The sequence below is a fragment of the Apus apus genome, chromosome 1 (assembly GCF_020740795.1).
Source record: "Apus apus isolate bApuApu2 chromosome 1, bApuApu2.pri.cur, whole genome shotgun sequence".
Taxonomy (NCBI): Eukaryota; Metazoa; Chordata; class Aves; order Apodiformes; family Apodidae; genus Apus; species Apus apus.
This window is the reverse complement of record NC_067282.1, coordinates 204,712,204-204,735,714: the sequence shown is the minus strand read 5'-3', so window position 1 is coordinate 204,735,714 and position 23,511 is coordinate 204,712,204. Positions and strand designations below refer to the sequence as shown.

The window sequence follows — 23,511 nt, the reverse complement described above, 5'->3', positions numbered from 1 at the left end:
AAGTTGATTAGAATTTTGCCATTGCCTTCAAGGTAGAGGAATATTCCATCCTGTCAAGTACTGAGTGCTTGTGTCTTCCTCTGAGGTCCACTGCATCCTAGGATGCTCCTCAAACATGGAATGCTTTAACCAAGTGCTTAACTCCAGCCCTAATCCCATTTTAGCTGCCTGCAATACCCATCAGACAGAACTGTGGCCAGAAATTCCTGGGAGTAGTAAATCCAGGCTCAGCACAAACAGAAGCTTGGGCTCACCACCACCCCCTACTCCAGTTTCTAAAAGGCTGACTGCTTCTGCTTTTGCTTCAGAGAACATAGTCCCACATTTGCCTACAAAGAAAGGCTAAAAAGAGATATTGGATAGTTAGAATTAACCCCCTGCAGATCTGCTCAAATCCAGCACCCTGAGGTGCTCAACAAGAATCTTCACTGCCTTTCTCCCCAGATGTCCCTTTCCTAAAGGGCAGAAGACAAGGTAAACTGTGGGAGATCATTTCCCTCCCACTTGGCAGGGTGGGAAGGGAAGGCAGGCACCCAGGTTTTCCTAGTTTAAGTGGCACAGGAAATGCTCAACTTAATTAAGGTTTCTTGTAAAACCACTCCATGAGAATAACATCCAAAATAAGTGGGAAAACTAGAGCTTATGAAGCCTCTGCCATCTGGATGTCCAAGGTATTTGGGAGGGGCAGAGGAGCTAAGAACCTACCTCTCCTTTATGCTTTTGCCAGATGTCCTGTAAAGGGGTTGAATAATCTATCTGTGGTCCCTCCCTGACAGGCTCAGCACAGCAAAGAGAACTGCTACAGGTAGAGCAGGGATGTGTTCCCTCTAGGCAAATTTCCCAGTCAGATAAATGGAAAAAGAAATGAAAAACAGGAAGCTTAAAAAATCCCCCCCAGTGTTACCCCATGGAGCAATGGGATGGAGGGATTCTGTGTGGATCCAGCTAAATACAAACTATGTCAGGAATGAGCTGAGGAGTAAAGCTCTGGACTGCTCCAGATCCTGGTCAGATTGGTAGTGTGAGGGTGGGGAGAGCCTGGCCCAGGTTGCCCAGGGAAGCTGTGGCTGCCTCATCCCTGGCAGTGTTGAAGGGCAGGTTGGATGGGGCTTGGAGCTGCCTGGAATGGTGGGAGGTGTCCCTGCCCATGCAGGGGGTTGGGACTGGATGTGCTTTAAGGTTCCTTTCAACCCAAGCCAGTCTGTGATTCTATCATTCCATGAAATTAGGAAAGACAAGATCATTATCATAGATGACTTCCAAGGAGAAGACCATCGTTACGGTCTTCACAATGAAAAGAAGCCATGGATATAATTAGAGACTGTCCTACTAAAAACTGCAGGTCAGTGGGCAGATGTCCTAATGAAACCTTTAATTTTCAGCCTGGAGTAAATGCAATCAAGATCATCTGTTTTACTTGAGAGCAGAACTAACAGTCCAACTGCAAGGACTCAAATCCTACAAGCATTAGTGACCTGAGGAATAACGATGCTGTTTCCACCACAGCTCAGGCTCAAATAAAATCTGCCAGATTTAAGAAATAATGCAAAAACCTTTGGACCTTGACACAGTGTTGAGCAGTGAGGTATCAGACTAATCTCCAGGCCCTGATTTTGGGAAACAATATCTCCTTCATTGGCTGTGCCTGGAGACCAACACATTCATGCTCTTACCCCTTGTTGATTTTTTTTAGTTTACTCTTTCTTCCATTCCACACGTGGCAAGCATAACATTGGAGAGAAAGGAAAAGAAAATATTAAACCACTTCAGGAGTCAAAGAAAACCACTACAGGCTCTACTACAACACCCCAGAAATGTGGGCCTTGTCTCCCCAATATTTCAAATGCACCCACACAAGAACGTTTCCATCCATCGCACCTGTAAGAAAATTTCTTCCAAACTCTCCCCATTCCCCTGGCAAAAGGATTTGATAACATGACTTTATACAATTTTGCTGCAGGCTGTGCTGCATGCCCAGGAAATGAATCAGATGAGCAGTTTGCCTTCTCTCTCTCCTCACAGTTGTTTTCCCAGCGTGTCATTAAGAGCGCTGAACGAAAACACCGCGGAAGTCAAAACACCCAAGGGTGGTGGAGTGGAAAGACATGCTCCTTCCCATATGTGAGGGGCAAGACCTTTCCAGCTCATCATACCTTCACACTCCTTTGAGTTAGAGGTCCTGCCTCTTGCTGGTAAGGACAGATGATGCATAATCCCTCTGCAACCTATTACCCACTTGGTTCCTTTCCTGCCCTCGCTCCGTTCCCCTCCGGCGCGCTCCGTGGTGCCACAAATACTCAGGACAAAAGAATCTGCAGAGGCCCAGGGCTTCAACCTATTTACAGCATGCTAATTAACTACTTGTAATTACAGTGGTGGGTAGTACATCACAGAGAGGGAACTGGCAGTATCTCTAGGATGTAAAAGGAACACTGAGATGTTCTTTTTCGACAGCGAGTTTAGCGAAGAGTTCTGCTTAACTGATGAGGAATATATGGGTTGAAAGTGAAGGCAAGGGGGAATGGTTTTATACTGAAAGGGTAGGTCAGACATCAGGAAGAAACTCTTCCCCATGAGGGTAGGAAGGCAGTGGAACAGGTTGCCCAGGGAGGTTGTGGCTGCCCCCTCCCTGGAGGTGTTCAAGGCCAGGTTGGATGAGGCTTGTGCAGCCTGGTCTGGTGGGAGGTGTCCCTGCTCATGGCAGGGAGGTTGGAACCCGATGATCTTGAAGGTCTGAATTAGTAAGAGGATGCAAAGGTTCTACAGAGCTCAGTATCCTGATGGGGTCTGCTGATGTCATGGGTAAGATACCAATTTAAAGATCATGATACCACCCAGAGCCTCCCAAATGGCATTCACCAGCAATCCTCTCGAAAGAGAGAACCAGAAATGTGATAGCAATGCCTAGTAAATTTGTTTAAGAAACATATTTATCACTCAAGTTCTCTTTTCCTGTACCTGGAACAAGTTGCTTTCAGCCACTTTTCCCCCTCAACCACCCTCTTGAAGCAAAGCTCTCAGAATTCCCTGCCTGTGTATGTGAATGATGGTGTTTAAATGAAAGCAGTGCCATGAAGGACAGTGGTTTATGCTGCAGTGACACGTGCTCAATAAGGCTGTGGAGGTAACAGATGAGACAGCTGCATGAGCTTGGGAAATGGTTTTAGATCTTGGAGGCTGTTGCAGCATTAACCCTCATTTCACCCCATCTGGTGTCTCAGAAGCTCAACTCACCGGCTCTGGGGGGTGCTCAGGGGGAAGCTCTGGTCTTGGGTGGTGCTCCTTCCATCTGAGAGCAGAGAAGAATGTAGTGGTGGTTCCAGTAATTGTTGATGGAAGCTGTCGGGTGCAGCAGTGACTGCCAGGTCCCTGAAATGATATGAAAAGAAAAGAAGCTGCCTATTAAATGCATTTATATACTGAGGTAGCACAACCAGTGCTCTGGGAGTTCACAAGACCTGCTTAGCTGAAGTGTTATCTCCAGTGGGAGAGAAGTAGCAATAAGCAGTTGGGGCAGCTTGTTGAGATAGAATTGTTTATGAAACACACCCAAAATGGGGTGAGATGAATCCTAACCCTTGTGACTAACTCACAAGGTGAGAAGTTTCATCTTCACTGCCATGCCCAACACCTAAAAAAAGGCAGTATTGACACCACTTTATTTATAGACCTGAAACACAGAGCTAAACCCACAGAGCTGCAGCACTGAAAACTGCCAAACAGGAGAGGCCCTTCAAGGGTGGCCTGCAAGAAAACTGGGCAGGGACTTCTTACAAGGACATGTAGTGAGAGGACAAGGGGAAATGGCTTTCATCTGGAAGAAGGAAGATTTAGGATAGACATTGGGAAGAAATTCTGGGCTGTGAGGGTGGGGAGAGCCTGGCCCAGGTTGCCCAGGGAAGCTGTGGCTGCCCCATCCCTGGCAGTGTTGAAGGGCAGGTTGGATGGGGCTTGGAGCAGCCTGGGCTGGTGGGAGGTGTCCCTGCCCATGCAGGGGGTTGGATCTAGATGATCTTGAAGGTCCCTTCCAGCCCAAACCATTCCATGATTCTATGATTCATGAAATGCTGGACTGAAAAGTATAACTCTTGGAAGATTCCACACATCTACCCCCTGTACCAGAGCCATCCCACTGGCAAACCTCAACTGAACTCTCCAGGAATTTGATCTAGATGATCTTTAAGATCCAAACCATTCTATGATTATTTTGAAGGGCAATGAGCCTTTGTGTGTGTGCCATTTTCTAGTTTCCTTAGGAAGCTCATCAGAAACATTTTTAACTGCAGTGGCAACTGCTGGATTCCTGCTCCAGAGAGAAGCTATAATTTCAAGGAGGTTTAATAACTTCTGAAGACTCATTGCTACAGTTTGGGGAAAAGAAACCCAAACCGTTTAGTTCTTCATCGAGCCCTCAATGATACCCACAGGCCAGTAAGGCAACAAGGACACCACTGCTGCCTTCCCAGAGGGAACAGAGAAGCTGGAACCTCAAACTGACTTTTTGTGCCTCCTCATCTTGTCAAAGCAGGTCTGTTCCCTCCTGTGGGTCTTCTGGTGCTTGAGGGATGAGGCTTCTCCCTCTCCTCCTCAGAAATCAGTCCCTAGCCCAAGATACTGTGCAGTGCAAGCAAGGTTTTACTACTCTTCATCTTTAATTTTCCCTTCCTTCAGTTTTTTCTTCTTATTAACACCTATAAATAAAGTTTCCCTAGTGCAAGGCCTCCAGCTGTTATTGTTTCAATGTCAAGCAACCACTGGCTGGTCACAGTGTTTGTTCCTTATCAGCTCAGATCAAAACCTGAACCAATTACATTGGAGAAAGGATCTGATTTCATTAATGGCTCCCAGAGCTCAGTGTGCTCAGAAAGCATTTCTTGTAAATCCACATCCTGGAAAAAAAAAATAAATTAAAAAATAATAATAATTAAAAGAAAAGAAGAAAAGAAAAATCCCTGAGCAAAGAATTCAGCTCAATATATAGCACAGAAATCCAGAGTCTGGCAGCAGAGGTTTATAAGGAGACAAAGCAGAAATCTGAAGACAGGATTCAAGGCCACCTCTCCAGGGACTGGGGCACCACAGGGAAATGAACTCTACTTCCCAGAGCAGAGGTTTGGATTTAGAACCTGGAACCCCCTCTCAGAAGCTACATCTCAGTTGATAAATAAAATTAAAACACTGAGCCCGACATCTAAGAAAAAGATGCATATTGGAAGGTGTTAGAGGGATGTGTTTTCACCTTTGATCTCTGCACTAAATGCCATTTTCACCTTGCCTCTCAAGTTTGGTACTCTCATTTTAGGTGTTTAAGGTCAGAGTGTAGTTCAAGTTGTACCAGGATGCCTCAGCTCAGGAATTTAACAAAAGGAAAACAGCCTGGATAAGTTGAACAGCACCTGTGAAAAGACAAACCCCTGTAGTTCAGAACAATGTCCTGGTGAGGTCATCAAGAGGGGCATAGAAATAGAACTGAAAAGCAAAATGACATTGAAGACAGAGGCTGACTAGACAAGAGGGTCTGCAAGACATGTATGTAACCACACATGAGCAAATCTGCTCCCAGCAAGAAAATCCATCCTGAAGAGAGTGTCTCCACCACAAGCAGACCATGGACCTTCTCTCTTGCCAGTTCTGGCAAGGAGGTCCAGTGAAACTCTAAGTGTTTGGATTTCTCCCAGCTCAGAAAAGCAAGACTGCAGGTTCTACATTCTCCCCTCAGCGACGGCTGCTCTTGCTCACTCCAGATCTTTCAGCAACATTTAGACAAAATCAAGAAGCTAATCATTAGCTAAAGGCCTGATCTGAACGAGACTTCAACCCAGCCCCTTCTTTATGACCCTCAAACACTCAGACAGCTGGTGAAATGACTCAGAACAAACCACTGAACGTTGCCCATACATAATATTCAGCAATCAGACACCAAAGTGACTTTAATGACACCTGCACAGCTACAGGCACAAACCCCAAAGAGGCCAGCTTTTCAGCAGTTTGGATTTAAGAATCTAAATTTATGTAGATAACCCTGGGGGGGGGGGGGGGGGTGTTGCAATAAATAAAATAGGTTAGATTCTTGTGTGACACCACTTTGAAAATTTTCTACCACCTACTCAGGAAAACTGAGGGATATCTTTCAGTTTGGATTAAATCCTGTAACATTTGAGATGAAGCATTGAAGAATCTTTTCATATTTACAGATACACAAGCAATTCAAGATGTTTAGTGCCTTAGGAACTTTTTGGCATAAATATGATTTCTGGTTCACTCCTCACTGAAGTAGAGTTAGCAGAGCAGCTCAAAAGCCAGCAGAGCTGTCTCTGTCCTCTGCCCTTTCTGGGCCCCCAGACACTTCTTTGCACTCCCAATCCTCTCCCAGCACAAGTGGTTCTTGAAAGAGTGAGAGAAATGGGCCTGGCTGAAAAGAAACCCAACCTTTTTGTCTGGCAAAAGCTGATCTGTACCTTGTATTCAATCCTTCACAGAGCTGTGTGACATTGGAGTGGCAGCACAGAAGGGACCATGGGAAAAAAGGAAGGGGCAGGTGTGTAGGAGCCAGCACTGCCAGTGCAAAAAATACTCAGGGGACTGAATTCTTCCTCATTATGTGACAAAAAGTGTCTGGACACAAAAAAAGAGTCTTTTCAACCACAGAAACGAGGATACATACCCTCAAATCAAACAGGTCTTTACTGGAGCTCCTCATATCATTTACACCATTCAAATTTACTCCAACAACTAGAAAATAAATCTCCAATTCAAGCAACACATTGTGGAAACTTCCAGCTAATCTTACTGGTATTTCTATGTGCTAAGAATGTACATAGTTAATTATCTGCCTATTACACAAGCAACTGTCTTCTTTTTAAGTTAGAAGAAATTACTTTTTAAAGTGCTTGTTTTGCTTCAGGTTACTTGCAATGCCAGCAGTGGAATGAAGTGTCATTCCATCCCAGCTTCACCCAATGTGCCAAGCATGGACCTTCTTCGTGTCTATCCCAATGCAATTTGAAATGATTCTGCTTTTCTGAACCTCCCTCCCTCTGTCTGCCCCACTTTGCTCCAAGATGTCATCTCCCCAGAGGGAGAACAGACAGAACAAAAGGGGTGCTGGCTTTCCAGAATCACAGAATCATCAGGGTTGGAAGGAACTTCTGGAGATCTTCCAGTCCAACCCCCCCCAAAAGCAGGATCCCCTGGAGCACATTCCCCAGGGCTGCATCCAGGTGGGTCTGGAATGTCTCCAGAGAAGGAGACTCCACAGCCTCCCTGGGCAGCCTGGCCCAGGGCTCTGTTTTCCCTCCTATTTCCATGTCACTTCCCATGTTCCAGCCTGTGCCCGTTGCCCCTCGTCCTGTCCCTGGGCACTGCTGAGCAGGGTCTGGCTCCATCCTCCTGCACCCACCCTGAGATACTGGGAGGCATCAAGAAGGTCTCCCCTCAGCCTTCTCCTCTCCAGGCTGAACAGCCCCAGCTCTCTCAGCCTTTCCTCATCAGGGAGATGCTCCAACCCCCCAACCATCTTTGTTGCCCTCCCCTGGACTCTCTCCAGCAGTTCCCTGTCTCTCTTGAACTGGGGAGCCCAGAACTGGTCCCAGTTCTCCAGATGGGGCCTCACCAGGGCAGAGCAGAGGGGGACAATGACCTCTCTCCACCTCCTGGCCACACTCTTCCTCATGCACCCCAGGATCCCATTGGCCTCCTTGGCCACAAGGGCACATTCCTGGTTCATGGATCATTTACCATCTACCAGGACTCCCAGATCCTTCTCCTCAGAGCTGCTCTCCAGCAGGTCCCCCCCTCACCTATATTGGTCCATGGGGTTCTTCCTCCCCAGGTGCAGGACCCTGCACTTGCCCTTGTTGAACCTCATCAGGTTCCTCTCTGCCCAGCTCTCCAGCCTGTCCAGGTCACCCTGGATGGCAGCACAGCCCTCTGGGGTGTCACCACCCCTCCCAGTTTGGTATCATCAATGAACCTGCTGAGGATACACCCTGTCCCCTCATCCAGGTCACTGATGAAGATGCTGAACAAGACTGGAGCCAGTACTTCTCACAGACACAGATACACACCTTCAGTCAATTCCAGCTCCACTGTCAGGGCAAAAATGAGGCTCTGCTTTGGAATAACTGAAGCAGGGGTGCACATTCTTTTCTCTCAGCTCCTCTAGAGCAGCAGTTTTCCCCAGTTACTACCTCAAGGCTCACCAGCTAAAAGCCTGTGTGAGGCTGGATGTGTTGCCAGGGAAAGAAACCAGATTTCTGCATAAAGGGCAGACTGATAAAGTGGACAAAGTACATGCATACACTGCTGCTGACAATGAAAATAAAGGCAAGGTTTATCATGTTCCAAATAAAAAATTATCAGAACAAAGCTGAGAAGATGAAAGCACGAATAGGCAGGAAGAGTTTTTTTAAAAAGCATTTTAAACAAGTAGAATGGTTAGAGTTGGAAGGGACCTTCAAGATCACCCAGTTCCAACCCCCTGCATGGGCAGGGACACCTCCCACCATTCCAGGCTGCTCCAAGCCCCATCCAACCTGCCCTTCAACACTGCCAGGGATGGGGCAGCCACAGCTTCCCTGGGCAACCTGGGCCAGGGTCTCACTATCCTTGTCTTGTCCTATTTATGTGGTCAAACAAGAAGAGAATAAAAACTTCCATATAAAACACAGCTCGAAAGACAATCACTTAAAACACAGATGTGCCATAGGAGAGAGAAATCAGGGAAGCACTAAAGCTGAGATAGATCCACCCAGAACACTGAGATGAGATGTTGGACCTGGATGTCTAAGGCAATAATGGCTGCATGAAAAGACTGGTGCAATTTTGGAGCAACATGTGCAGAGACAGTGAATTGTGGTGCCTCAGACAAAGGCCACAGTGTCTTCTCTGCCAGCACTTGCAGGGACACTCGAAATACTGTGGGTTGATCCATTTTGAGAGTTAATTAACAAATCAGAGAGACTTTCTAGTAACCCTATTGGATTTACTAAGCACAGACTTACAGAGAAAGATGAAAAGACATTACAACATCTCTAGTTTAAGTAAGAACCTGGGAACAGTTTAAAAGGTGTCAGTCTAACCACCCCAAAAGCATTTGGATGCTGCTGCTCATATTACTATGAATAACAGCACAAGCACCTTGTGTTATCTCAGTTGCACAATCTGTGGATAAATTCCTTGCTTAAGCCCCTGACAAAAGCTAAAGAAAGCCCCATCACCTTTCATTTCCTAAGAGTGTCCACAAAGAAGGCTGTCACAGCTAAGATGACCTGCAAGAACCTTTTAAGCTACTCATGACCCAGGTCAATAGTTCTCTACTGACAAGCAAGACCCATCAAACCCTAGGTGAGCTTTTCCAAGGTGAAAACCTCTTTCTTATGGGGATTTCAAACTTGATTCTGTATAAACAACAGAAAAAACAAACACTTGCTGCTGGACTGGGTTACATGACCTAGAAGGTTCTCCCCTTTCTAATTGTTGCATTTCAGGATTCAAGTTTTCTCTCAGAATTCCACCATTTTTAGAGCATTCTGATTTCTGGCACCTCTTGATTTAAGCTCTGGGATGGAATGGGACGTTGTCTCCTCTTGCTGAGTGCATCCCTCCCTTGGGGCCTGGAAACTGCAAATGCTGATTGGGGGTGACAGGATTTTCTCTCACCTGCCTGACAGCTCAGCCAAAGCAGCCTGATCCTGAAGTCCAAAAATCAGCTTGCAGCAAAGGAGCGTTGAGGAATGAAGGCAGCACAGAGCTACAGACCAAGGTAGGCTCAGATGAACAGCTCACACTGCAACACTAAATCAAACCTGGGACATCTAGCAAATGGAAGCACTAATTTCCATTTTTTCTTCTCATTTCAAAATAACTTAAAACAAATGAATCAGCTACTTAAAAAACTTCTCTCTAAATAAAGACTTGGAAACTCATCTCTCCCTTTAACCTTTTGTCCTTGGTTTACTAGAGACAGTTGAATTCAGTAGGGGTATTTTTTTCTTTCTCTTATTTTTTCAGTAGTCAATTCCAGACTTTGTCATTGTAATGATTTTCAGCAACACCTCTGGTAGGTACCATTGGTGACTGCATTTGTACAGGCCTGAAATGAACTGCAAGGTGTGAACTTTTCTATTCCTTCTGCTGTTTGCTGATTTCCAGGCCTATGTGCTACTTTCAGTGTCAACACCCTGAACCTTTTCATGGCAAGAAGGAAAAGGAAGCGAAGAAGAATTTAGATGAGGAAGATTTACACCAGAGGAAGGCAGCAGTGCCACCAAAGATCAATCCAAGAAGGTACATTGAGATTTATAGACTTCTAACAACTTATTTTTTTGCAGAGATGTGACTATAAAGAAGTAGAAGGAAGATTAAAAAGAAATCATAATAATTAAACAAACAAACAAAGATTAGAAAGGCTGAGAGACCTGGGGCTGTTCAGGCTGGAGAGGAGAAGCCTGAGGGGGATCTAATGAATGTCTATCAATACATGAGGCATCCAGAAGGCAGGACAAGCTCTTGTCACTTGTGCCCTGGGACAGGACCAGGGGCAATGGATTCAAACTGGAGCCCAGGAAGTCCCACCTCAACATGAGGAAGAACTTCTTTGCTGTGAGGGTGACAGAGCCCTGGGACAGGCTGCCCAGAGAGGCTGTGGAGTTTCCTTCTCTGGAGACTTTCCAGACCCATCTGGATGCCTTTCTGAGGGACCTGCCCTAGTTCTGGCCCTGCTCTGGCAGGGGGGCTGGACTCGATGATCTTTGGAGGTCCCTTCCAACCCCTAATCCAATATTCTGCAAAAGTAGAATCAGCTTTCAGAAACTGTACTTTAAACAGAGATATCCACAGAAGATGGACTGCCACAAACAACCTGGTCCTGAGCAAGGCTGTGACTTTCCAACACTAATTACCAGCAGTGCTAAAAAACATACCAGAGTCTGTGAGCCACAAGAAAAAGGATCCTTTTCTGCCCTCTCAGAGAGGCAGCATGTCATCATTTCCTCGTTTTAGACAAAATTACTTGTGGATGGCTCTGCCTCATACATTTGTGGTATATTTTGGGCCTCCTGCACTCCCAAGTCAAAAGGCAGGTGGTGTGTGAGCTATTTCTAGGGCTAGATTTAAGAGTGATAGAAACGAGGGTTGTCCGGGAGATTTGCCATCCCTGACACGGTTTCTAATCATTCATCCTGAAAAGCAGTGGAGAAGAAAACTTCCAACAGGCATTTTTTACTTTATTGCAAAGGACTTGGCTGGAATCCCTCTACATTACCTTTGAAAGAGCTGGACATAAGCACCAGGGGCCTTCTCTGACAGAGCCTGACGTGCTGCCGAGTGGCGTCTTTGGAGAGAAGCTTCTTCCTGAGAAAGAGATGTGACCAGGTTTTTTAGACAGCAGCTTCAAAGTATGGAAGGTAGATTCACTGGCTGTGATATTCCTATAGATGGTTGGCATCTTCTGGGAAAAGAGCAGAGCTAAATTCTAGCTAAAACAGAGCTGAATATGATTCACCAATCTACACAAACCAAACTGTGCTCTGAAGTCTTGCTGGCTCTGAGCAACGAAGCGGGTCATCTCCAGTGAAGCTACATCATCTACTTCCATCCCTTTGCCATGGGCAGGGACACCTCCCCCCATTCCAGGCTGCTCCAAGCCCCATCCAACCTGCCCTTCAACACTGCCAGGGATGGGGCAGCCACAGCTTCCCTGGGCAACCTGGGCCAGGCTCTCCCCACCCTCACAGCCCAGAATTTCTCCCTCACATCTCAGCTCCAGCTCCCTCTGCCAGCTGGAAACCCTTCCCCCTGCTCCCATCCCTCCCTGCCCTTGTCCCAAGCCCCTCCCCAGCTTTCCTGGAGCCCCTTCAGGCACTGGAAGGTGCTCTCAGGTCTCCCTGGAGCCTTCTCTTCTCCAGGCTGAACACCCCAACTCTCCCAGCCTGTCTCCAGAGCAGAGCTGCTCCAGCCCTCCATCATCTCTGGGGCCTCCTCTGGCTTCTCTCCAACAGCTCCTTGTCCTTATTTCTCCAGACCTGGACACAGCTCTCCAGGTGGGGTCTCAGTTGAGCTGAGTAAAGGGGACAATCCCCTCCCTGGCCCTGCTGGCCATGCTTCTTTTGATGCAGCCCAGGACAGGGTTGCTTTAGGGCTCCAGCACACGGTGCCAGCTCATATTGAGCTTCTCATCCACCATCACCCCCACCTCCTTCTCCTCAGGGCTGTTTTCAACCCATTCTCCAGCCAACCTGTATTTGTGCTTGGGATTGCCCTGACCCAGGTGCAGAACCTTGCACTTGACCTTGTTGAACTTCATGGAGTTTTCATGAGCCCACCTCTTCCAACCTCCCAATATGTTAGAGAAGGAATAATTCCAACTGTGCTGTTGTCTGAGGCTTCTTTGCACCACCAAGGAGCTGAATAGAGAAGAATTTGCCTCACAAACACCCTGTCCTTGTCTTCTTGCTCCAGCAATGCAGTAAACCTGCCTTACCAGCACTATATCAACCCACATTCCCACCCTCAGAGTAGGAATTAGCTTTTGTGAATTTAAGGCAGTGAAAATGACTTTGTTCAATGAACACATTAGGATCTCAGCAGACTGGAAAATGTCATCCTGAGTTTTAAGGGTGTGTTAATGACCATGTGCTGTAGGACACTGTCACTTCTCAGGTCAGACAAAAGCAGCAATCCAAGGTGCTTAAAAAAATAAACTGTAAATCACAGAGCAAAGTTATTCAAGCCTGCTTTGTTATCAAAGGATAGCCAGCAATAGTTGCCAATTTAATAGCTAAATCACATGTCTGTGACAGAAGGGTTTTGTCACAGTATGAGCAATGAAAGGGAATATAGCTCATCTGCTGAACATTATGATGATGACTTGATGATCTTCAAGACCCGAGCAGGATGATTCTATGATTATGACTCCTGTGAATTCCTCCCCTTTCTTTCCCTGCTCATGCTCAGGAAGGCTCTGCTCAGATGCTCACTGAGGTTATGGGGTCTATTTTACATTCTTTTGGTAAACTGTAAATTTGTTGAGGTTCAACAAGCCCAAGTGCAGGGTCCTGCACTTTGGCCACAATCAGCCCCTGCAGCACCACAGGCTGTGGGAAGAGGGGCTGGAGAGCTGCCAGCTGAGAGGGAACTGGGAGCACTGGTTGACAACTGGTTGGACATGAGCCAGCAGTGTGCCCAGGTGGGGCATCCCCATGGCATCCTGGCTTGTGTCAGGAATGGTGTGGCCAGCAGGAGCAGGGAGGTGATTCTCCCCCTGTGCCCAGCCCTGGGGAGGCCTCAGCTCCAGTCCTGTGTCCAGCTCTGGGCCCCTCACTGCAAGAAGGGTCTGGAGGTGCTGGAGCAGCTCCAGAGGAGACAACGAGGATGGGGAAGGGGCTGCAGGGAAAGTCTGATGAGGAGAGGCTGAGGGAGCTGGGCTCCTCTGGAGAAGAGGAGACTCAGGGGGGACCTTCTCCCTCTCTACAACCCCCTGAAGGGAGGTTGGAGTCAGGGGGGGTCGGGCTCTTTTTCCAGGCAACCAGTGACAGGACCAGAGGGCCTGGCCTGAAGCTGCTCCAGGGGAGGGTTAGGTTGGATATCAGGAAGCACTTCCCCATGGAAAGGGTGATCAGACCTTGGAATGGGCTGCCCAGGGAAGTGGTGGAGGCACCATCCCTGGAGGTGTTCAAGGACAGGCTGGAGGTGGCACCTGGTGCCCTGGTCTGGCTGATGTGGTGGTGTCAGGTCACAGGCTGGGCTTGATGATCTGAAAGGTCTGTTCCAGCCTCAATAATTCTGGGATTCTGGGAATATATAATTCTGATCCTTTTTTCTGTCTGGACTACAGATATAGATCCATTTCTGTTCATCCCTCATAGAGTTAATTACAGCCACAGAAAATTAGTGCAGGGCTGGCAGGCTCACAAGGGATAAGGCTGCAAGGAATCAGATCTCCTGCCTTTCCCCGAGCAGCAGCTCCTGCTTCTTATTTTGCTTGAGGATAATTCACAGTAATTTCTTCATATTTTTCATTTTCCAGCTCTACACATGGCAGTGGAATGTGGTTACTGCAGTGACAGCACATTACTTGGCTGCCAAAAGCACAAAAATCATTTTCAGCCCCAAATACCACAGTTTAGACAAGATTTTACTTTCAGGCCACAGACATATTTATATTCTTCTCATTAAATATGGTCTAAGAGGCACCTGTGTTTCACCTTGAGCATTTTGCTATGTTGACACTTCAGGTGATGCTGTAAAGTTTCCTCTGCATGTAAGAATATATTGGAAATTTAGAGGAGTAAATTACAAAAAGGTATTACCAGCATTGAACAAGGAGAGTAATAAGAAAGAGCTTTGTGGCCACTAAGTAAGTTAAACCCGAGGTAAATTATTGCCTCCTTCATCATAAACCACTTCTCCCTGACTTGACAAAATGGGAACTTTCAAAATCAAAAATAAACAAGATGGAATAAAAAGTGAGAAAAACAAATTGCTGGGCAGAGTGCCACCATGGTAAGGAATATTCCAGCTTTTCTCTCACATTAAACAAACAAACCTTGGGCTGAAGGGAACATGAAAATAAACAACACTTGACATGTTTGTTGGTTGTTTTTTTTTTCAATTCTGCATGGCTTGAAAAGAGGTATTTAATTTCAGAAGGCTGGAAGGTGGGAGGCTTCCTGGTTATGTCAGCCATTTTACTCTCTAACCCTTCTCCCCACCTAAGAGAGATTTGGACAGGCTGGAGAGCTGGGCAAAGAGGAACCTGATGAGGTTCAACAAGAATAAGTGAAGAGTCCTGCACCTGGGGAGGAAAAACACCAGGCACCAGTTCAGGTTAGGAGCTGACCTGCTAGAAAGCAGCTCTGTGGAGAAGGATCTTGGAGTCCTGGTGGACAACAAGTTCTCCATGGGGCAGCAATGTGCCCCTGTGGCCAAGAGGGCCAACAGTGTCCTGGGGTGCATTAAGAAGAGTGTGGCCAGCAGATCAAGGGAGGTTCTCCTTCCCTTCTACTCTGCTCTGGTGAGACCCCACCTGGAGTGTTGTGTCCAGTTTTGGGCTCCCCAGTTCAAAAGGTACAGGGATTCATTTGAGAGGGTCCAACAGAGGCTACGAGGATGATGAAGAGACTGGAGCACCTGCCTGATGAGGAAAGGCTGAGACATCTGGGGCTGTTGAGTCTAGAGAAGAGAAGACTGAGAGGGACTCTTATTAATGAAAATAAATATCTGCAGGGTGGGTGTCAGGAAGGAGGGGCCAGTCTCTTTTCAGTTGTGCCCTGTGACAGGAGCAGGGGCAAGGGATACAAACCAGAACACGGGGAGTTCCACCTCAACACGAGAGCCCTTTGTAAAGCCTGGGAAATGAAGGTAGGGGGGTCTGTTACTTTGCTCCATCTACAGCACTAATTCTAAACATCAGAGGTGGTTATAAGCACAGAGCTGGTGACAAAATTGTACAGCAAGTCATGCCTGCCAAGCCATCATTCATCATCAGGACATCATCACCCTGGAGTGGAACAGAACTTCAAGCTTTCATGTTCCCTCTCCTCTTTCTCCTGTCGTCGTCGTACAAAAAACAGCTCCAGAAACATCTGCTCCAGCTCCCCCAGTGCCTGTGAGGAGCTGGGATGCCTGTAGGGAAAGGACTGGCAAGGAGTGAAAAAAGAAAGAGGGATGAAGCTGAAGTTGCAAAAGGTTCTTTGAAACCCAAGCATGTTGTAGAACCTGTTGTCTGAAAAAAAGTAAAGGCAAGTGGAAAAATGTGCTTCAGTTTGCCCCCTGGCAGCTCCCTCTGGCAGGCCCAGGGAAAGACTCAGCTGGACATGTTCTTCCACTGCCACAGGATGGTGTTCCTCAGCAACCTTCATCATCCTGTTAACTGCATCTGACTCTTTTCCTCTGAATAGGGCAGCTTCATATCTTGTTGGAGAACTGAGAAATACCACCCAGCTGCCTCACACCAGTACCAACTGGATGAAATCAGCTACAAAACCAGATTTATTCTGGTGTGAAATTGAGCAGGAAGGACAGGCTGTCTTCTCATCTGAGTTTATCTCCCTCATTCTCATCAATCTGCCTTTAACTCTGAGGAACTGGTAAATATTGTTGAATCATAGAAACACAGAATGGTTTGGGATGGAAGGGACCTTAAAGACCATTTAGATCCAACCCCCTGCATGGGCAGGGACACCTCCCACCATTCCAGGCTGCTCCAAGCCCCATCCAACCTGCCCTTCAACACTGCCAGGGATGGGGCAGCCACAGCTTCCCTGGGCAACCTGGGCCAGGGTCTCCCCACCCTCACAGGGAAAAATTTCTTCCTCAGGTCCAACCTAAATCTCCCCTCTTCCAGTCTGAAACCTTCTCCCTCATCCCATCCCTCCCTGCCCTTGTCCCAAGCCCCTCCCCAGCTTTCCTGGAGCCCCTTCAGGCACTGGAAGGTGCTCTAAGGTCTCCCTGGAGCCTTCTCTTCTCCAGGCTGAACACCCCAACTCTCCCAGCCTGTCTCCAGAGCAGAGCTGCTCCAGCCCTCCCATCATCTCCGGGGCCTCCTCTGGACTCTCTCCATGTCCTTCTTATGTTAGGGTCTCCAGAACTGGACACAGTTCTCCAGGTGGGGTTTCATGAGAGCAGAGGGGGACAATCCCCTCCCTGGCCCTGCTGGCCACACTTCTTTTAATGCAGCCCAGGACACACAGGGTGGTTTCTGGGCTCCAGCACGTGGTGCCAGCTCCTGTTGAGCTTCTCATCCACCATCACCCCCACATCCTTCTCCTCAGGGCTGTTTTCAATCCATTCTCCAGCCAACCTGTATTTGTGCTTGAGATTGCCCTGACTCAAGTGCAGGACCTTGCATGTGGCCTTGTTGAACTTCATGCAGTTGCAGGAGCCCAGCTCTGGATGGCATCCCTCCCTTCCAGCATGTCAACCTCACCACACACTTTGGTTTTGCCAGCAAACCTGTTGAGGGTGCCTTCAATGCCACTCTCCATGTTGCTGACAAAGATGTTAAACAGCAGTGGTCCAAGAACTGATCCTTGGGAAACATCACTCATCACAGGTCTCCATCTGGACATTAAGCTATTGATCACCACTCTTTGAGTGTGACCACCCAGCCAGCTCCTTACCCAACGAGTAAATAATAGAATCATAGAATCATACAATCATTAAGGTTGGAAAAGTCCTTCAAGATCATCAAGTCCAACCATCAGCCCTACACACCCATGACCACTAAACCATTTCCCAAAGCAGCATGTCTACCTGTCTTTGAAGACCTCCAGGGACACCTCCACCACCTCCCTGGGCAGCCTGTTCCAAGGCCTCACCACTCTTGCTGTGAAAAAATTTTTCCTAATATCCAATCTGACCCTCCCCTGGTGCAACTTGACCCCATTTCCTGTCACTAATCACAAGGAAGAAGAGGCCAACACCCACCTCACTACAACCTCCCTTCAGGTAGTTGTAGAGAACAATGACACGAAAGAGCCAGAGAACAAGAGTCCATTTTTCTCTGGATGAAGCAAGGTCTGGCCAACATGTATTTTTCTGAGTACAACTTAGCATTTCTGCTCCTTACCACAGCGTGCAGTTGTGCAGCAGGATTATCCAAGATCCCTCCAGGATAGTTTTTGGCAGAAGAGTCCAAGAACTCATTGACAGATGAAGACTGAGGAGTTCCAGTGATGACTCCACCAGGTGACAATCTTTGCTCTTGCAAGGGCTGTCTGCTTGAACCTAGGGTGGAAAAGACACTCTTAAAATAAATGAGAATATTCTGAACACCCCTTTGCTTACAGCAAGCAGAAAGAAACTGCTCATTTCACAGTATCACAGTGTCACTCTGGTGGAAAAGACCTTCAAGATCATGAAGTCCAACCACTACCCCAGCTCTGCCACGTCCACCAGTAAGCCCTGGCCCCTGGCACCTCATCTGTCTTTTTAGATGTCTCCAGGGATAGTGGCTCAACCACCTCCTCAGACAGCCTGGATCACCATCTCCACCTCCTGCCCCAGAACAGGACAACCCCAAAGTTCACACCATGTCCCTGAGGGTGTTGTCCAAATGCTTCTTGAATGTTGTCAGGCTCGGTGCCATTGCTGCTGCCCTGGGGAGCCTCTTCCAGTGCTCCACCACCCTCTGGGGGAAGAATCTCTTCCTAATGTCCAACCTAAACCTCCCCCTGCACATCTTCCTACCCTTCCCATTTGCAACCATCCTCAGCTGCTTTTTGGCACAGTTCTGGATTTGCAAAAGGTAACTGTGACAGTTACAAGGGGCATCAACCACCCAGTTCCCAAAAAGCTTTCAGACCTTCCAAGTAGGTCACAGACATAACAAATTAACCTCCCTTAAATGAAAGTTAGGGAAAACTGAATGGACTTGGAAGAGGTGCTTAACCAGATGTAAAAGAGCTCATTTGGTTATGGATGCTCTGATATTTACTGTTATGACTTCTGAGCTGATCACAGTCTACCTACTTAAAGTCTGAACCTTCTCAGAGTTCTTGGAATGGTGGGGCACCTTTTCTTCCCTTATTTATCTGATTTTCTGTGAACAGAATGGAAAGACTTGCACCTACTGCTGGAATCCAGCAGGAACATGAGCCAAAAAGCTGAAGACACACCTAACCCACTTGTTCAAGAAACAGTTTTTTCCCCCAAATTTGAAAAACTCTGTACAGGGGGATTTAACCTGTCTAGAAAATGTTATCTAAAAATGCAGTTAAGTCACATAAATATTCTTATAAATGTTGATATGTGCCAGTCTTTGCAGAAATCCAATCATAAGAAAGGTTTGATTGCAGTGGGTGTCTTCTCAAAGCAGAAGAGCTCACAACCTAAGAAGTCACACACAAAGGTGGTAGATGAAAGGCAAAGAGACATCCCACCCATGGGCATATTCATAGAGTGAATCTGGTTATTTTTCTTAGCAAAAGCCTTGATAAACAAGTTCCAACAGTCATCAGATGACCCTCAGTACAGCCATTACATCCTGGTTTGTAGCAGCCAGAAGATCTGGTGTTAAGAACAGAGGAGAGTTGAGACTGGTGGGTTGTGTGGCAGGGTCAGGGAACTACTCAGGCACTGAGCAAGGAGCAGAGCCCAAACTCCAGAGGCTGCCTGAAGTCCAGTGGGATTTCTGGTGCCCACCAGCAGAATTAACCTGTCTTTGGCATAAAAGTCCCTTCCCTCATTTGTAAAATACAAACAGTAACTCCTGCTTCCCAGGACTGCTGTGAGATATAATTAACAGTTGTAAAGTTCTGAGTTCCATGGATGAAAGCTGCTAAGGCAAGTACAAAGTGTTATCAGCTCTGAAATGCATTATACTTCTGCTTTTAGAGGTTTCTAAAAAGAAGTACTTATCTATTTTCTCCCAGTATTTTTACTCTACACACGAGCAAAAGATCTTGCACAGCAGTTCATTAAGAAAAGAATTAACAACCTATCATAATCTCACACAACCAATCTTCCCCCTGCTACTATCTTACTAAAAATGTCCATATTAAAGACAACCTTGGGGCAAGATTTTAAAATAAATGATTTCACACAGTCCACGAGAAGAGCTGATCTCTAGGAACAGGATAGTTAAATTTATTTAAACACCTATAAACGAAGCTCTAAATGAATTTAATGGTGCATAGCAAATTTCCAAGTTACTTTATGGACAGCAGAATTACCAAAATCTAATTCTATAAAGGAAGTTTCTGTAACTGGTGACAAGTCACTCACTGAAGGAACTCAGAACTACAAAGTCCTTTAAAGGAACTTCAGATACAGATGGATATGTCTTCAAAAATACTATGATATGAGTCTTTTATCTGTAATCCTCCACCCTTTTCTTCCTTCCAGATCATAGAATCATAGAGTGGTGAAGGTTGGAAGGGACCTTAAAGATCACCAGGTTCCAACCTCCCTGCTATGAGCAGGAACATCTCCCACCAGACCAGGCTGCACAAGCCTCATCCACCCAGGGGTGCAGGGGCAGAGTGGCTAGTGTGTTTCATTTTCAGGGAATCACAGAATCACAGACTGGTTTGGGTTGGAAGGACCTTCAAGATCATACAGTTCCAACCCCTGCCATGGGCAGGGACACCTCCCACCATTCCAGGCTGCTCCAAGCCCCATCCAACCTGCCCTTCAACACTGCCAGGGATGGGGCAGCCACAGCTTCCCTGGGCAACCTGGGCCAGGCTCTCCCCACCCTCACAGCCCAGAATTTCTCCCTCACATCTCAGCTCCAGCTCCCTCTGCCAGCTGGAAACCCTTCCCCCTGCTCCCATCCCTCCCTGCCCTTGGCCCAAGCCCCTCCCCAGCTTTCCTGGAGCCCCTTCAGGCACTGGAAGGTGCTCTCAGGTCTCCCTGGAGCCTTCTCCAGGCTCAACATCCCAACTCTCCCAGCCTGATGACCCAGTCAGCATTTGCTGGGTATTTTTGCCTCTCAGGACAAAACGCCTCCAGTGTTTTTAAGACACAGAAGTAACAACACAATAGTAAAGAAGGCAATAAAAGTCTTCTTTCTCACTTAAAACAAAGATGGAAGCTCTGAAAATGAAAATTAAATCTACATAGTTTAAAATTTGAAAAGATTCCTCAGAAAGGTCCCCACTGCTGTAGCACTGAGATGCCACAATGTGTGTAGAAGCTTTTTGCAAGTCCACTGGGAAATCAGTATTTATTAATTCTTTCAGGATACAAAATTACTTGAAATGATGAACTGATGAATTTTACACTATCCTTCATTAACATTTTCAGATATTTTTACCCTCCCTTCAGCTACTTTTATTTGCAGTCTCCTGAGCCACACAGAAGGTCATGAATATTGGCTCTGTGTTACTAAGGAAACTAATTAACCCTCAAGTAGCAACAGGTCTAATCAAGACAGCCACAAACCATGGAGGCTCCTGGAGGCAGAGGAAAGAGTTCACATCAATGAGCTCCTTGTTAGTCCATGTTGTGCAACATCTTCTTTTTCTTCAATATTTTAGAGATCACATTCTGCTTTCATCCCTGCTGGTGACCTGTACTCTCTGGGATAAATTCAAGGGTTACAGCTGAGTTCTCACAATAAATTAAGTTAATCTTGGTTATGCTGTCTCTGGCAAGAGTACTCCTCCTTTCTTTGCCCACCAGCAGCCATGAAGCTCTTCTTCCCTTAAACTTCCCTCCCTGAGCCAGTTCTATAGCTGCATCATGAGTCTGATCAGGGAACTCATCTGTCTGGAAGCTGGTGGGTTTTTTTCCCTAGATTAGATTTTAGATGGAACCATTCCCTGATCCAGATTACAAATGGCTGCACAATCAGATGAATGAGAGCAAGGAGGAGACCAGAAGGTCTGGAGGCATTGGCAGGAGAGGTTAAGTTGGAGTGACCACTTTTTGCAGCAGCATGCACATGGATTGGCTGGAAGTGATGGAAGAGTCTCCAGCCTTGGTCATTCAAGGGCTAAAAGGCTTCTGTTAAACACACAGGTGACCACTGGGGTTTACCCCACAGTAGGCAGCACCAAAAGCACTTGGAGTGCATTTATAAGGTGCCTTCACTCATCTTATTGTCCTAATTTCCATAAACTTCATGCTGCTGTGTCCAATTCTGGAGCCCCCAACACAAGAAGGACATGGAGCTGGTGGAGAGAGACCAGAGGAGGCCCCAGAGATGCTGGGAGGGCTGGAGCAGCTCTGCTCTGGAGCCAGGCTGGGAGAGTTGGGGTGTTCAGCCTGGAGAAGAGAAGGCTCCAGGGAGACCTGAGAGCACCTTCCAGTGCCTGAAGGGGCTCCAGGAAAGCTGGGGAGGGGCTTGGGCCAAGGGCAGGGAGGGATGGGAGCAGGGGGAAGGGTTTCCAGCTGGCAGAGGGAGCTGGAGCTGAGATGTGAGGGGGAAATTCTGGGCTGTGAGGGTGGGGAGAGCCTGGCCCAGGCTGCCCAGGGAAGCTGTGGCTGCCCCATCCCTGGCAGTGTTGAAGGGCAGGTTGGATGGGGCTTGGAGCAGCCTGGAATGGTGGGAGGTGTCCCTGCCCATGCAGAGAGGTTGGAATTGGATGATCTTTCAGGTCCCTTCCAAACCAGCCTGTGTTTCTATGATTCTCTGCTTCTGGCTATCCTGGGGAAGAGAGTAAAGCAGCACCTCAGTACCAGGCCATTTTCTGGTTGCTCAACAGCTTGTTAGGCAGAAAGTTCTCATCCACAGACACACATCACTCTTGTGATTCATCTGAAATGAACAGGAGACCAGCCCAAAAGAATCCTCAGAAGAGATATTACTGCCTCAGGGCACACAGATTCAGATTCCAGGGAGGAACCAGCCCAGGAGACCCATTACAGAGAAGCATGTGGGGTTTTTAGAGACAAGCATTCTCACAGGTTGCATCATTCACATGTTAATTCTTGTGGCAAATAAGTAGGAATACTCTGCTGATAAAACCAGCAGCAGCATGTGCCCAGACACACTACCTGCTTCTGCTCTGCTCTCCAAGTCCTGAGTGCTCTCAGAAGTCACAGGTGGCTCCAAACCCAGGTATGCCTTGACAAGGAAACTCAGCTCTGTGAAAGCCTCCTCCAGGTCATCTGCAGAAAGGGATGTGCATTTCATGGGGGGAGAGGAAGGACACATAAGGAAAAAAAACACCAAACTTTTATTAGTACAAAGTTACAAATCCCAAACATTTGACACAGAAATGCATTAACTCACCCAGCTTCTCTCTGGGAGAAAAATCTTCATTTTTGTCAACAGCACATTCAAGAAAATAATCTGAAATCCATCTCAGTTTCTCTACTCAGCTAAATCTTCTCCTTCTGTAATTTGCTTTACTGTGTTTCATTTCTTTAATTGGTTTCTTTAAATTGCAAGCTCCCTATGTCCTTGAAAATAGCTAGAAATACAGTATTTCATACCACAATGACACATTTCCCCATCACTACAGTGAGCCACAAAAACCACCTCCACAAAAGGGCTGACAGAGAATGAACCAGAAAAGGATTCTTCCCTACCACCTGCTATCCTCAAGTCCTAAATATCAAGAAGCAAACATTTGTTTTAATGAATTATCTACCACCCTGACATTCCTTGCTTCAGGCTGGGGAACCTGAGCAAGTTACAAAGCAGAAGAGTCCTGCACAAAGGAAAAGCTTTTGCAGCAGCCTCTTCTTTACAGTGAGATGTTGCCAGACTGCACATCAGCTGTCATTTCAACACTTGGAAAAAAAAAAAACCACCTATCCTGCCCAGAGATAATCAGGGCTGTTAGATCAGAAGTACCTCTAAGCTCTGCACAGAAACCCACAGACAATTAGCACAGATCAGTTTAATATCCTCACAGGAGACCAGATCTGACAAGTCTGCTGCTGAGTTCAGTAGTTGGTTTGTTTTCTAGATGGGCTTAAAGCACAATGTGGATGTAGCAGAGTCATTCAGTCCTGACAGATCTCCAGAGCTTTTGGATTCTTGGGACAAGAATTAACTGGGAAAAAAAAAAACCAATTAAGGGATAGTTTAAACTGTTATGCTGAACATCAAACTGT

The 23,511-nt window shown here is 46.9% G+C and overlaps 1 protein-coding gene across 3 annotated transcripts in view; it reads right to left on the bottom strand.

The window, feature by feature from the left end:
* LRGUK (leucine rich repeats and guanylate kinase domain containing) overlaps positions 1 to 23,511 on the bottom strand; it is a 58,276-nt gene that overhangs the window by 2,818 nt on the left and 31,947 nt on the right. For 2 of the 3 annotated variants that reach the window (XM_051612234.1, XM_051612251.1), the window contains 5 exons: positions 22,444 to 22,557; positions 17,570 to 17,727; positions 11,264 to 11,352; positions 3,235 to 3,369; positions 1,674 to 1,703 (listed from right to left, as the gene is read on the bottom strand). In XM_051612234.1, the coding sequence (XP_051468194.1) occupies positions 1,674 to 1,703; positions 3,235 to 3,369; positions 11,264 to 11,352; positions 17,570 to 17,727; positions 22,444 to 22,557 (526 nt within the window). The remainder of the gene's footprint in view (positions 1 to 1,673; positions 1,704 to 3,234; positions 3,370 to 11,263; positions 11,353 to 17,569; positions 17,728 to 22,443; positions 22,558 to 23,511) is intronic. The other variant, XM_051612242.1, reaches the window with a different exon arrangement.